The following is a 15,474-nucleotide window of genomic DNA, read 5'->3' as shown; positions in this document are numbered from 1 at the left end:
CAAATCGTGGAAGATGCAAGTTAGAGTGTACAATGGCTGCTGTACTGTGTAGATGTGAAGAAGAGAAGAGGAGGGCAATGGTTGGAGAGCCAAACCATACATTCATGCTTCTGCTAGCAAAATCTTCTGCTCGCCACTCAACATTTAAGCATGTAATCCTGCCAATCCTGAAAAGATTTAGCCATTCTCTGGCTAGCTGCTAGTTAGTCCTTTAATAGCACTGAACCATTATCTCAGGATTGCAAATATTGATTTAGTATGCACAAAATCCATATCTGAAACCCGATTCTTCATTAGTGCAAAATGATATCCTGCCTTGCAGTCTAAGCAAAAAACAATCTCCTCTCAGCAAGCAATGACAACAAATAAACTAATTGAACATTACTATCAATTTAACATATAATAATAATAATAATAATAATGACATTTGTAGAGCGCATGGATTACGCCATCCCGGCGTGTCCCCGCGCTAAAAAGGAGAGGAAAGAAGACACGTCCGAGGGGGGTCTGAAAAAGCGAGGGAAACAGAGGACCTTATGAGGAGAATAGATGGGTTTTCAGCAGTCGACGGAAGATAGGTTCTGTCGGCTCCAAGCGGAGGCTGATAGGGAGTTTGTTCTAGCCTATGGCCACCGCAACCTTGAAAGAACGGCCTCCCATTTTTTCTCTCCTATATCGGTGGGTCACAAGCGTGCCCTTTCCTCCCGATCTGAGCGATCTGCGTGGTTCATACCAGGTCGCCAGACCTGTCAAATAACTAGGAGCTTTAAGCCATAGGATTCGATGACATGTAAGGAGGGCTTTGTACATTATTCTTTTTTTCACTGGGAGCCAGTGGAGAGCCTTCAAGGCGGTTGCGGAGTTGGCTCTTCTTGGGAGTCTAAGCACTAGGCGAGCTGCAGCATTTTGCAGTATCTGGAGTCGGCCAATGCTTTTACTAGATGCTCCCAGGAAGAGGACATTCCCATAGTCTAGGCGTGAGGTAATCAATGCGTGGGTCATGGTGCGCCGAGCCTCCAAAGGAAGGAGGTCCAGGGTTTTATTGAGAGTCTTTAAGACACCATAGCACTTGCCTACTAATCGATTGATGTGAGTCTCATAGGAGAGTGTCGGATCCATCCATATCCCTAAGTTCTTTGCTTCAGGACAAGGTATAGGCATAGCGCCTAGACAACTAGGCCACCAGTCACAAGTCCAGAGCCGCCGATCCCCACCTACTACCAAGACTTCAGTCTTGGAGCTGTTGAGTTTAAGGCAGTGACTATCCATCCAGGTGGCCACTGCTTGCATACAAGCTCGGAAATTATTTGCCCCCGCTGCCGAGGTTTGTGTGAGGGTGAGTAAGAGCTGCGTATCGTCGGCGTAGGAGACAATCTCTACGCCGAACGAATGAACTAGCTCTGCCAGGGGGGCCATATAAAGATTAAAAAGGGTAGGACTCAGAGCGGAGCCCTGTGGCACCCCCTGTTCTAAGATCTTCTCCTCCGACTGAAAAGAGCCCCGTTGGACTTGAAAGCTTCTGCATGTCAGAAACGATTTAAGCCATCAGAGTGCTCTGTCGGTCACACCACCTCTGGTCAGACACTGTAGCAAGGTGATATGTGCTACAGTGTCGAACGCTGCGCTAAGGTCTAGCATGACAAGTGCCATGGTTAGGCCTGCGTCAGCTCCTAACCGTAAAGTTTCGGTGGCTCTTAATAAGGCCGTCTAAGTGGAGAGACCTCTTCGGAAACCCGATTGAGAGGGGTGCAGGAGATTGTTCTTTTCCGCAAATGCCATCAGTTGTATATTAGCAATTTTCTCTGCAATCTTAGCAGTATATGGTAGCAGAGAGATAGGTCGTAGATTTTCCAGAACATCATGGCTTACATTTGGTTTTTTCCAGATAGGTAGCACAATCGCCTTTTTCCAATTTATCGGCAGGGTCTGGGAGTCAAAGGATGTTGTGAGGACTGATGTGATCTGATGTTTATATGTATATAGATTTCTGTGGCGCACTAGTGCAATCTGAATTGGGCGAGTGAAAACTCGTCGTACTAAGCCTCTGGAAGAGTAGAGAAAAAGGTTAAGGTTGAACCAGAGTATTTGCATGAGGTGAAGGAACATATTACCTCCACTAGTGACTCACAACCACTCTCTGATTTTTTGTTTTGCCTAATGATCCAAGGACAGACACTGTCCTTCGTCACAAACAGGATTCTAGGTTATTGGGCATCTTTAGAGAGAATGGCAATTGCCAATTGTAATTTGTCTAATGGGCACTTTGTAGCCTTTATTGCCTGCTGTCTGAGGCTGCAGTTAAAAAACATTGGATGTAGTGAGGCTGCACGATTTCGGTAACACAAGGCTTCCGGGTCATCAGTAGCAGCAGAAGATAAAGTTGGGTGGTCTTTGCTCTGCTATAGGATGCTCCCATTTTACTTTTGGGTTCTACCTTGAGTGGTATATCTTCTTCCCAACTTGTTGGTAAAGAAGAGGTTGGCTCATTTAAGCAAATGCTTCCCACTTATTCAAAGACTCCGTAGAGGCAAAGAAATAAATCTTTAAAAATCAAATGCCAGCAGTGGACCGGCGCAGTCTTGATGACATCACTGGTATACACTAGGACTGCGAAGGTAAATTTAGATAAAGCCAGATATAGCCAGAGCACCAGGGGTTTATCTACTTTCAATGAGTTCAACTGCAACACTGGTCTCTTGCATATAGGAAGTAGTGCTAGTTGATAGGGCCAATAAAAAGGCTAGATCTTGTATGGCACCATGCTTGTTTCCGGTCAAGGTAGGACCTGGCCTGGCAGTTCGGTCTGGACTGTTCCCATGGGGCACAGGGTCAAGACTGATTTGCATATGGCTGGGTCCAAACTGGGGTGGCGTAGTGGGCAAAAGAACGATGGATTTAACCCAGATCTTTTGACTGGGGGAGAATGTTTGCATTGTCAGCATTCCGTCCATCATTTGTTTGCTGTAACACTTACAAAGTAATAAAACATTTTTTTTAAATCAATAGCTGTCTTACAGATCATGTGCAATTCGAAGTAAAAATATCTTGCAAAATACACAGAAGGTTGTTCATAAGTCACTATTCGCAGAATGCTAAAGTTAAAAGGTTAATCTAAGGACAAACTCACCTCGTCCAGCGTTTCTCCACCGGGAGGAGTATACTTAGGGCACTGCTGTCCCGCAGCCTTTGCCCTCGTCTTTAGTTCACTTAGCGGTTTTCCTTCAGCAACTCCATACTTCTACATTAAACAAAAAAACAAAGATCGTATTAGGAACTATGCTAGATAGATCTTGTATATGTGTATCAGTAACTATGTGATAACCTGCATTTGAAATTAACAGAACATAATTTCATTAAGAAATCAGCAAATAAAGAATGTTGTACCTTCTGTAAACAATTATAGTGAGGCATTCCAATATTTTCTAAAAGATGTGTTTTCAAAGCCACCATTCGTTAGCTTATTGTAATAATGTGGACTTTCCAATTGTCATGAAGGAAACTTCTAATTTCATTAAAGAGGCAGAGGTGAGTATTATGCTTTATTTTTCGTTCCATTTAATTTAAAAGCAGCCAGGGTAGAGTATTGAAACCATAGCATACTGATAAAACAATAATAAAACACCCAGAAAGCTTAGGTGCTGGACTACCAAAGTTGCCGAAGTTGCCCACATAGGTGAACCACTAATCCTCAGGGTATAGACCCCCAGCAGTCCTGTACTTCCTCTTTCTTGATGCAGTAGAACAGTCTTTTATTGTTGAAATGGTAGAACAATGAAATAACACAGGTGGATACTAGAAGGAAAAACACTATGCATTTACTCTTCTCTGAGAAGTCTTCACGGTAACTTAGGCACTGTTGATTGTAGAACTAAAATCTGACAAACAAAAACATAGTTCATATGGGAGGGTTACACACTGAAAGTAAGATCACTCAATGTTCGTATGGGATAATACTTGCCTCCATGTCTTTAATACAATTAAGACATAATAATTGGAAAATCGACATTTGATGACAAGATCAGGGGATCTATGCTATTTTAAATGAAAGGGATCATGGAAAAGGCTACATGAGCCACAGGTTTTTATTTAAAAACTTAGAAGGTAGAAACTGAAGATCAGCAGCCGTCTGAAGATCTGTGTCTTGCCCCAAAAGGTTTTAGGAGCCAGGGCACCCCTGGAGGAATGGGCTACAAACATGGAAACCGCTATTCCAGCTTAGAACAAAACCCAGTTAACCCATCTGGCCAAATTAGCAGAAGACACTGGAGAATGGGATTTAATAATGGAGATAAGGAGTTGACTGTGAGACGTTCTGAGGGTAGCAGTCTGCCTCATATTCCTTTAACCGTTGTATTACACAAAGTTTTGGGTGATTCGGAAAGGCATGGTATTACTCTGCTGAAATGAGGGTCTTGGTTCTTTTTTAAATGGAAACGAAAACCCCCTTTAGAGTAAACTGTCAAGCCAAAAGTTCCTAAGCTTTCACATCAGAAACCTTTTTTTTTGTTTGGATAACCAATTTTATTGGCATTTTCAAAACAACAAAGTAAAAGCAACACCACTTTGACATATCAGGTATTTCAGTACTGTTACAAGCGATCTCCCATTTCTGTTCGTGTGAGGTGTGAGCCCACCCGTGCAGCGGATATTCAGTCCAAACGGCCCCATCCATTTCCCCCATACACGTTCATGCTTAGCTGGGCACCCTCTTGCTTCTTAGACAGATTTTTCTTGGATGGCACACCAATCTACACCCTTGCGCCATTTAGCTAAGGAGTTAGATGCAGAGTCCTTCCAGGCCGCTGCTATGTCTCTTTTGGCTATGAGAATGGCTGTTCCTAGGAATAATTTTTCAGCCCGGGAGACATTTAGTCCCCCCATCCCCCCAGGAGAAGGGCATGGGGATTGAGGGGGACCTCCCACCCCAGTATGCCACTTAACTCCGACACAATGGACACCCAGTATTTAGACCAAACCATGTGATAGAAGTCGACTGTTTCTGCTTTACAACATGGACATTGTGGGGTTGGGAGGAAGCCTGCCTTGTGGAGCCACACCGGGGTAAGATATGCGCTGTGAAGGTAGTAGATCTGAATGAGGCGGAGCGTGGCAGATATAGTGAGTGTCCTACAGGCAATCAGGACATCTCTCCAATCTTACTCTTCGAGAGGCCCAAGCCAATGATCCCAGTGGGCTTGAAGACGTTCTATTGTCGATGCGGTATGGTTAACCAGGGATCGGTAAATTCAGGATATTCCCACCTTTCCTAAGTTCCCCATAAGGAGTTTGGCCTCCAATCGGCTAAATTCAGAGATGGCTGTGTGGTCAAGGATTTGGAGGGCCAGGGTGTGTCGCAGTTGAAGATATCAAAAGAATTGGGGGGAGTGCAAGGAGTATGTCTGTTGGAGGTCCCGAAAGGAGGACAGGTAATCTCTCTTCCATATGTCTCCCAGGCAAGTTATGCCAATTAAATCCCATTTCTGGTACCCTGGTAGTGTCTTGACCGCCCGCAACCAAGTGCCATACCATAGTGGTGTTTTTGCAGTGAAAGTTTAGTGTCTAAGTGGATGTGCAGAAAATCTTTTAAAGATAAAACATACCATGGGCAACTTTGCTGACAACGCTTTTAAAGTCAAAGAAGTGTTATCTCACCAAGAAATAAACTTGCTTCATGCTATATTCACATCCCACAATGAAGTATATTTAGGAATGGTAAGTATACTCATCCTTATTCCCCATAGCAGTCTGCAAATCACAGGGAGTTTCCCTACTGTTTTCCTTGCAATGTATTGATGGTGTAATAAGTTTGCCGATCTGTGTGTTTCCTGTTTTGTAAAGTTTTCCAAACGATGCAAGGTGCACTATGAAATTGGCAATGGTAGTGACATCCGAAGAAACGGGATCTGTATTTGATTTCATACACCAACACAGTCATGAGGCTCAGGCTAATCTGTAGACTCTAGAATGTCCATGCCTGGCTAGTGAACGAAATAATGTCTGACCAAAGTCCTGGGAGAGACCAGATACACCTGATACTTTCCATATCATCAGCTGAAGGTGGCCTAAGATCACTATGTTGTGAAGCAGACCATGAAGGCCCTAGAGGATTTGGGGAAATCTAGAAATCATTACTGGAATCTGTATAGACATATGTTATAACAGGCTATTTCTGGTAGGCTAAGGCTGACGCCAAAGCCAGGCAGAAACCACCATTCTAGTCAGGGTGAGGGAGTCACACGCCAAGATAACCCCTGCTCACCCCCTTGGTAGCTTGGCACGAGCAGTGAGGCTAAACTCGGAGGCAATGTGTAAAGCATTTGCGCCAGCGCACAACAGCAACAACATCCTAGGCACACTACAAAAGGAACTCCACATCAGGTTATATAAAAATAACTTCTGTATTGTCAAAACACATCAGATAGAAATCACACATGTACAGTGTGCCAACTGGCACGGGCAATATTCACAAGGGATTATTCACAAGACAGGGCCACGTGGGCCACTGTCAGAATCAACACTTTTAGAAATAGAAATACTGTCAGAAATTAGAATAAAAGGATATAAAATACCAGTTATAAATCACATCCAGTAACTACTGGGAACAGGTAGGTACACACTACGCAATACTAATAACCATAGGCCTAGATCACGCATGGACACATAACCTCTCTAGTATAACTATACTAGGCAAAACACAACCACCTAAGAATAAAATACATTTAGGGGTAGAAGCAAGAACACATTACACATGATGCATCAAAAACACATTCAGCGGTGTAGGGAAAAAGGTAAACACATGATGCATAAAACATTCAGAGGTGCAAGAAAAAACCACACAATTGCGCAAAACCTACATAAGCCACCACCTGTGGCAGTCCCTAGGCCAACTGGCCTTGTTGGGGCTAGGACGCCCTGTAGTCCAAAAGTCAGGGGCCTAAACGGTGCAGGTGCCCACTACTTGCTGGGCACCTGTGGACAATCCCAAGCGCCTAAACGGTGCAGGCAGTGTGAGAACCAGCTAGAACTGGTTATAGGGAATTCCTTTCAGTATCAGGGACAGAGGTGACAGTCGTCCAGCGGGGAGGTGGAGCCAGCATTGTGGCAGGCAGGCACAGCCTCATTCACTCCCAGGTGCTCTCTCCTCCCACTTCCCTGGCAGCAGATGCAGCCTTTCATCCACGGGCTGACTCAGACAACCTCCTGGGGGCTCTGCAGCCCCTGTCATCCTCAAACCAGACAGTCAATCCACAAGCAGGCCCAGGCACTCCTGGGCCAGGCTCACCAGCCAATCACACGCCAGGCACAAATTACCCAAATATGCCAACTTCTAAAAGTGGCACTTCTAGACTAGACACAATCATGCCGCATACACCATTACGCAGCATTCAATCTCACGAGTTCGCACATATCAAACTCGACCCTGCACTCCCCACACATCAGGAACTACCATGGGCATACATATTCCCCATTCATTCCTATGGGAGGGCAGGTCACTCACCACACATACACAGAGAGCTCACGCACTTTACACTGCTCCACAGTGAAAAAGTGCGCAGAGGCCTAAAATCACCAACACCAGGTTCTAGAAACATGCTAGGAAAAAGCAAAAAGTTTTGGGGTGAACCTGCCAAAAGGGCCAGGTCCAACAACATATATAACAGATACAGAAACCACATTTGGCACAGCCAAAAGGGAGGTATTGTGAACAAGGGGAATCAAGGTCCGCCTGCCACCAAACAGGAGATCACTGAAAAGGTGAAAAGGCATATGGTGTTCCCTCATCCCATGGATGAAGGAAGGCATCAGTCGCCAGAGCATTATGTCTTGCCTCCAACCGGTCATTTGGGTAGGTAGTCTGGATGTGAAAAGATCTTTGGAGATGGGACCTCCCGATCTTAAAGATAGTGAAACGCTGAAACATTTGTTCAGTCCCTGAAATCTCAGATGGTTAGACCACCAGTCTGCCTCCAAGTTCAACACCCCCATGTGATATTCTGCCAGTACTGATATCGGACGTTGTAGGCAAAATATTTACAAAATTGCTTTACTAAGTTTGCTAGTGTCTTTAACTGAGTGCCCCCCAAGTGAACTATATACCTTACTGCTGTGAAATTGCCCATCCTCAGCAGAACCGAGCATTGAGCATGACCACTTGGGAAACACTGGAGTAAAGGAGCCTACAAGAAGCTCAAAATAACCGACGTGCATTGAGGACTGTCTTTTTTACCTTGTGCCTTCAGTTTAGAATTGACCCCAACTTGCCCCCCACCCGGATGAACTTGTGTATATCTAGGTATTGAAAACCACTCTGCAGTTCAAGGCCTGAATGTTTTCCAATCACCAGGTTGCCTCCTCCTTGATTTCTTGATCCAAGCGAATGAGATCAGAGTGACTTAAATCCTTTCTCAATTGTCTCATTTTCTACCACTGCCGGACTCTAAAAATAAAGAAGTCTTAGAAACACTGCCTGGTAATGATGATGCCAGGAGCTCTACCACTCAGGCCAGACTACAAAGGGATATATGAAAGAAAAAGCTAAGAGAAGAGACTAATTTTTTTTTGATAACCTTTAATTTTACCTTCAGAAGATGGAAGATAGAGGATGTTGAATTTACTAGGAAGCCAAGAATTTCCATTCATTGAACAAGAGACAGTAATAAGTTATCATTATTATTATTATGAATTATTCTTTATTTCGGTACATTTTGGCCATAAAAGTGCAAAAACACAATATTTTTTGACATAACTATAAACAAGCATTTGCAATGCAATAGGTTTCGCAATTGTGAGATTGAGCTATTGGCATTGTAAATGACAATGCCTTTTATGTGTTTAAAAACCTGCAATAATAAAAGGCATTGTCATTTACAATAACAATAGGTTAGAGCGACCTATTGCATTGCAAATGCTTGTTTTTATTGCTTTTGTCAGCACTTGAGAGAGAGCTTCAAAATTATTGACATTGTCAATGCAGGTTTACGTACCGACCTCTTTTTACCAGTCTGCTAAGACAGGCTAAGAGCTGAAGATTTTGTTTTGATTTAAAAGAGCTTTGCCAAAGGCATCTGCTTCAGTTTGACAGATTAACAGGTGCTGCGGACTCCTGTGCTCCTCGAGCTGTCACTGGTCCTCACCTGACACGAGCAGAAGGGGCGCACGTATTCCTCCTGAGAGAAAATACGTAAACAGGACTATCTGAGCAGTGCGCCTCAGGTGAAGACCGGGGAGCGGACGCAAGTAGGTGGGGGAGAGGAAGGAAGAAAACAAATAACATGTGCCGTACTGGTTTCATTTTTACGAGATTCTGGAAGAATAACCAGGGTTATAATTTTAGCCAACCCGTTTTTAGTCACACATTCCTGTGTGGTATGCTCAAAGTGTTATTTACTCTATTCAGCTTAAACCGGGTCTCCGGTTATGAGGAAACATCAGCTGGACTCCAAGGGCGAGTAATAGCTTCAGGTTGCCGCTGTCCCTAGCAGATTAATGCTTAAGTGTAATCATGAAGTCCCAACGTACTACCAAAATGGTGTTGGGCCGCTTTAATTCTGACCATCAATAGAGGTGCCCAGTGGTTTATCTAGGAGGAGTAGAGGTGTGCATTGCAAGACAGCAAATTCATAAAAGGAACCAAGCCAGAGCACAATCAAAACACGAACCAACATGCGAGCTGCGTGGTGCGCGCGTGACAGCAGCTGTTTTGAAGCACACTCGTGCTTGTGGCAGCATCCGCCTTGCGGGAGCGAGCAAATGCCAATTAGCATGCGCGCCGTTGTTCGCTCCTGCAAGGTGGATGCCGCCACAAGCATGAGTGTGTGCTTGAAAATTAGCAGAGCGACAGCTTAAGCCCCTCCTAAGATGCACATGCGCGCTGCGTAGTCGAGACCTAAAAATAGCAGGCACTTTTCTATATATAGATCAAGAACTTCGTAAATAGGCAGTACTTTTTTGGAATAGACGTAACAAATTCAGCAATGTTAACCAACAATGCATTTAATGAGTAATGCTTTCCTACAGGAAAAAGAACATTCATTGCATACATATACTTGCAATACATTTCACTGGGACCCCTTTTGGTCGTCTGGACACAAGCACCAAAGTTGCACAAGCAGATTTGTCGTATCTTCCCTGGTGAGTTTTAGTGCAGAGGTGGTGGATGGGTTGGTAGCCTTGCAACCTACGCTGTAGAAAGTAAGTAAGGCCACTTGGAAGCCGGTTGCAAAGGGGGGGACTTGTGTTTAAGTTCAAGAGCTCCCAACTGGGTCTTGGGTTGGGCGGATCCTGGAAGCAGTCAGTTTCCCTAGGCACGGGTGGCTAGGGTGCAGAGTTTTTGCAGCTGCAGGCTCTTGTGGATCAAGGCGCCCACTGTATTCAGTCGGGACCTGCAAAAAAGTGGGGGGGGTACACAAAAGTAGGACAGCAGGGCATTTCTCAGGGATGGCCTCTGCGGTACTGATGTTCCTAGTCGGCTGTGATGTCAGGAGTCCGGACTGGGCTTCAAACAAGCTTTGGTAATGGCAAATGGGTCTGGTACCCAGGTATTGGTACAGGAAGGGTTGTGGAGGTCCAGGTACCTTTAGGCTTGGCAGAAAGATTGTGCCGACCGTCTCCTGGATAGCGACTGCTCAGCGGACAGCAACTTCTTTAAACCAGACGTCGCAGTCTGTATCTGCTGGATGCAGGTGAGTAGCTCCTCTACTCCAAGGATGATGCTGGCGGCTTGGCAAAGTGCTGGTAACACTCCGGGGCTTGTGAATGTTGCACAGCTGCAGGACAAGTCGGTCTTTGCAACTGTTGAGTCGTTGTGTTGCAGGTAGGGTTTAGTGCCAAAGGTCCACAGCAGACTTCAGTTCTTGCAGGGATGAGCTCTTCAGTGCCTTCTTTTTAGTCCGTGCAATCTGAGTACCGGGTGTCAGGGGCCATCTAAATACTAAATGTTGGGGTGGTAAGGGGGAAATAAAGGTAGTAGCCAATGGGCTACTTACCCCTGCAATCACTACACTACCTAGATGACCACTTCCAGTGGGAAGTGGGCATCACTCGGTCACAGAGTTCCTAATTTCTCCACACACAAGATGGTGCAATTCTTAATTTTGTGTTCACTTCAGGTAGCACACTCTAGGGGCGTGACTAGCCTGAGGGTTTAACACGCCTCCTGCCTATCCTGCTGCCAATGGACCTCAGGGCAGGGGGTGGCATCCTACGGGGTCTGGGAGAAGCGAGGCTTGGATATCAAAGGCAGCAGTGGGCTTTGAAGCTTCTGGCCTTTACATGGTGATTCACTATCTTTCCTTCTGAGGGAGGTATAAACATCTGCTACCAGGGAAAGCATTGTTTCTGACATCTAAGAGCAAGGCTCTCACCTCCTAAGGGGTCAAAAACTCTCCTGTGGTGGCAGGCTGGCCAGGACCAGTTAGCCAGCACACTAGATGACTGGTAGGGTTCAGAGGGTACCTTGAAGGTACTCTCTAGGTGCAAGTACTAATAAATCCATCACTGGAATCAGTGAGAGTTTATTAATACAAGTATTTGATACATAAACACCATTATGTACCTGGGTAACTCTTTTTGACCAGTGCCCAGTACATACCTTAAGATGGCGCCCCTGGTCACTTCCAATATCTAGTAATAGAACTAGACATCACAGGGGCATATCTGCTCATGAAGACATGTCCTCACATAAAATATGGGCCTCAAAGGCCCGATATTAGAGTGACGTACGTCTATTAAATGTAGTGACTTTGGCACGGCACACAGGAGTGTGCCTGGTCAGGTTTTCACATCATGGTTTGCACCATGTCACACAGCCTGCTCTGGCAGTCTGCCAGAGTGTGGTGGTGGGTCCCTTAGAGTGGAACAATCCATGCTGCAGCCCTTAGGGACCCTCTTAAGTACCCAGGTCCTAGGTACCAGGGGTACCCTTCAATAGGGACTTACAGGAGTGCTAAAGTCTTGTGCAAATTGTAAAACAATCAGACATACCTTGTTTTAAAAGGCGACTTTGGCACGGAGGTCTGGTTGGTAGGCTTCAGTGTGCTGACAGAGTTCAAAACCAACATCTAGTAGCTAAAAAAGTGGTCAAAAAGTGGGGGATACTACTATAAAAACCCAGTGTCCTACAATGTTCCTGCCAATCTAAAATGGTTTGAGAAAACAGGATTTAAACAGTAAAAGGGTGCATCCTCAGGAGAAAAAAAAGGCATTAAAAGAAGGCCACTGGTGCATGTGGATGTGTTGCGAAGCAATGGTGGCCATCCTTGGATGTAGTTTTAGTTTGATATACCAACCTTTAATACAGTTAATGTCAAAGCAACATATAAAGGCCCACTGGTTTTAACAAACGATTCACACAATTAATTAAATTGGTCAGGCTTCTTGACTTGGTCATAACTTTGCACACTAAACATCAGACCTATGGCATCAGGCATACATGTTCAATAAAAAGCAATCAGTCCTACAGTCTTTACCTTTGGCTTGTCAACTTTAACAGTCGTACTAATTACTGCATAAGGTTTGCCGCAATGCAACCCTCCAGGAAACAGCCATAAGTGTGAATATACACAAAATTACAGTAGGCAAAGTAATATTCACCCCTCCTAAGAAGTTTAAAGATCATCTAAGTGTAAATCTTCCAGCAGAAGGGTGAACGACAACCACCAAAAACCCTTGCCTACCAGAGTAATCTGAGAAGCCAAGTAACTCAATACATGTCTAAAGGCAGTAATAAAAAAAATAAAAAGGCCTTTTGGTTAGAACATATCATTTTCACAATAAGACAGGCCTACTGTGCATGTTAACTTTTCTTAAGAAGAACCATTCAGGCCTATAGCCTTTATCATTTACTTCACCATAATCACTTCAGGCATACTGTATTCCACTAGCAATTCCCAGATGGCAACTATCATTAACTAGGCATAAAAATAGAAATACATGGACTAAAATTTGCACCCCTGACTAAAACATAACAAGGACTCTCTAACTGCAAGTCTTCTAACCCTAGGATGTATCGCAGGGGGTAACTAACACAGCCACCCTTGCCTCCCATGAAGCGGAGATTGCCCGTAACAAAAATACCTGCCACAGTAAAGGAACAATCCACCCATAAAGGTCTATTTGAGTTACTAAATATGTAGAAAGCTGGCTTTTTTATGTGATGTCGTGTAGAGTCCAGTGGGCCCTCGTGAGTGGACAGGGGCTTGCTATGCAATCTCAAAGTGCTCTATTAGGGGGTAGAGTGGTCAAGCAACCTCAGGCTTAACACAGAGCATAGCATTTGCAAATATACAAAACAATCATATAACTGACATGACTCAAGGAGATCCATACAAATTTATAAAAATAGCAAGTATCTTTATAGATGTTTAGGCAGAAAAAAAAAATCGCTCAGGTAAGTAGATTTTCACTTCAAAAAGTGGATACAGTGCAATTTCTGAGTTCTGGAATGTTATCCTATCGAAGGTAGAACAAGTTCTGCAAACCGGTATTGTACAGTGACTGACAAGACCAAACTCAAGGAGTTAAAAGGTGAGTGGTGGGCAAGGTCCAGGGCAGCACCTGTAGTACACCACCAACTACACAAGGGCGGACAGGTGCATAACAGCATCAGGAGCCCAATAGGTTTCAATGCAGATCGGTCAATGGGAACTGAGTCTGCAGGCTCTGTCTGGAAGGCCAGTTGAGACGAAACAGGAGGATGCAAAGCTTGTGATGCTTGGGGACACCAGAGCTCCTCTTCTCTACCCCTGGGGGCGAGTGATGCAGAGGTGTCTTTAGGCATTGGAATTTCTTACCTGGAGCAGTCACGGTTGAGGATGGCTGCGTGCAGAGGCTGCAGGCTAAGTCCGGGAATCCAGGAGGGGTGAACCCACAATGGACTCTAGCTCTGGAGGACCTTGTAGACACTGGTGGCCCACTTCAACTCTGGCCAGAGGCAACGGGTGCAGTGGTGGCTTCAGGTGTCAGGTTTGGCAGATCCAGAGGCCTCAGACTTTTCTTTTGGAGTTTTTCGCAGTATGCAGGTAACAGTTTTTCTGTTCTTCTGGAGGTTTTAGTCTTTATCAAAAGGTAGGCAGTCCTCCCAGGTTTCTGGGGTCAACAGCTGCAGGACGAGTAGACTCTGGCGAAGTTGGACGAGAGAATCAGACAGGCCGGCAGGGTTGATACTAGGTCAGCTGTTTCTGCCCTGCTTTTGCACCTCTTAGGTGTCCTCATCTTAGGTGGACTGAAACTGTTTCTCTTGTGCCAGGGGCTCTCCTAAATACTGAATTTAGAGGCATTAGGGGAGTGCAGGGCAGTAGCCAATGGGCTACTGAACCTTGGGGTCATTATGCCCCTCAAATGACCACTTCCAATTGGTAGTGGACATAACCCTGTCCCAGAATTCCTGAGTATGCCATCACAAAGGTGGCTACTTCTGAAAAATAGTGTCCACTTCCCAGTAGCCCACCTTAGGAGTGGTATTAGCCTGGATGTGCCATGCATACCTTACTAGCAAATTTTCCAACCCACCCTAGTGCCAAGGGGGTTCTGGACAATGGGGATGGCTTCCTCTCCTGTGAGGGGAAGCCAGATTTCACATTTCAATGGCAGCAGCCCTTTCAGGCTTGCCACCCAAGGACGGCCAATCAGCAGGTCATCCAGTGGGAGGGGGAGTTACATCTTTTTCCCAGACAGGCTTCTGTTCTAAGTCTCATGGGTGCACGGGGCTCTCACCCTGGGAGGTCAGAACAGTGTCTCGGGTGGTAGGCTGAAGGAAACCAGTCAGCAAGGACACCAGAGGCTGGTAGGTTTTCAGGGGGTACCTCCAAGAATCACTTTGGGAGAATGTATTGGTAAATCCAACTCTGGCATCAGTGTGGGTTTATCAATACAACAGGTTTAATACCAAACACCCCTACTTTCAGTGAAGCAATCATGTAGCTGGGGAACTCTTTTTCACCAGGGTCCTACACACATCTTAAGATTTTTCCCTGGTCACTTGTACTGGCCAGTAATCGACTGACCAGCACAGGGCATATCTGCTCATGCAGGTATGCCCTCACATGTACTCTTCAGCACCCTGCACTAGGGCTGTTAGACCTGCTATTGGGGTGTCTTACAAAAATTACCTGCAGTGGTAAGGGACGTGCCACACAGGATGTGTGACATGTTGTGTTTTCACTTTTGTCTGCACCAAGACATGCAGCCTGCAATGTCAGTCTTGCATGTGCTTACTGAGAAGTCCCTTAGGATGCCACAATTCGTGTTGCAGCCCATAGGGACCCTCTTTAGTACCTCGGGGCCTAGGTGCCATTTACTTGGGAATTACAGAGGGTGCTAAAAGTTTTGCCAATGTGGGGAACAATTGTACGGTTATGGGAAAGAGTTCTGGTATTGGGGGCCCTTGTTAGCAAAAAGTGCTGATAAAGCGGCGATTATGCCCTTGATAATATGCCCCTTTGTTCGCACAACTTGTCTGAGTGGTCATGTCAGTAA

The 15,474-nt window shown here is 45.2% G+C and overlaps 1 protein-coding gene across 2 annotated transcripts in view; it reads right to left on the bottom strand.

The window, feature by feature from the left end:
• TIGAR (TP53 induced glycolysis regulatory phosphatase) overlaps window positions 1-15,474 on the bottom strand; it is a 254,178-nt gene that overhangs the window by 44,428 nt on the left and 194,276 nt on the right. For both annotated transcript variants that reach the window (XM_078673963.1, XM_078673962.1), the window contains one exon: window positions 3,128-3,238. In XM_078673963.1, the coding sequence (XP_078530089.1) occupies window positions 3,128-3,238 (111 nt within the window). The remainder of the gene's footprint in view (window positions 1-3,127; window positions 3,239-15,474) is intronic.

Source organism: Lissotriton helveticus, chromosome 1_1, assembly GCF_964261635.1.
Source record: "Lissotriton helveticus chromosome 1_1, aLisHel1.1, whole genome shotgun sequence".
Taxonomy (NCBI): Eukaryota; Metazoa; Chordata; class Amphibia; order Caudata; family Salamandridae; genus Lissotriton; species Lissotriton helveticus.
Note: the sequence above shows the minus strand (reverse complement) of the source record. Positions and strands in the feature narration are given on the sequence as shown.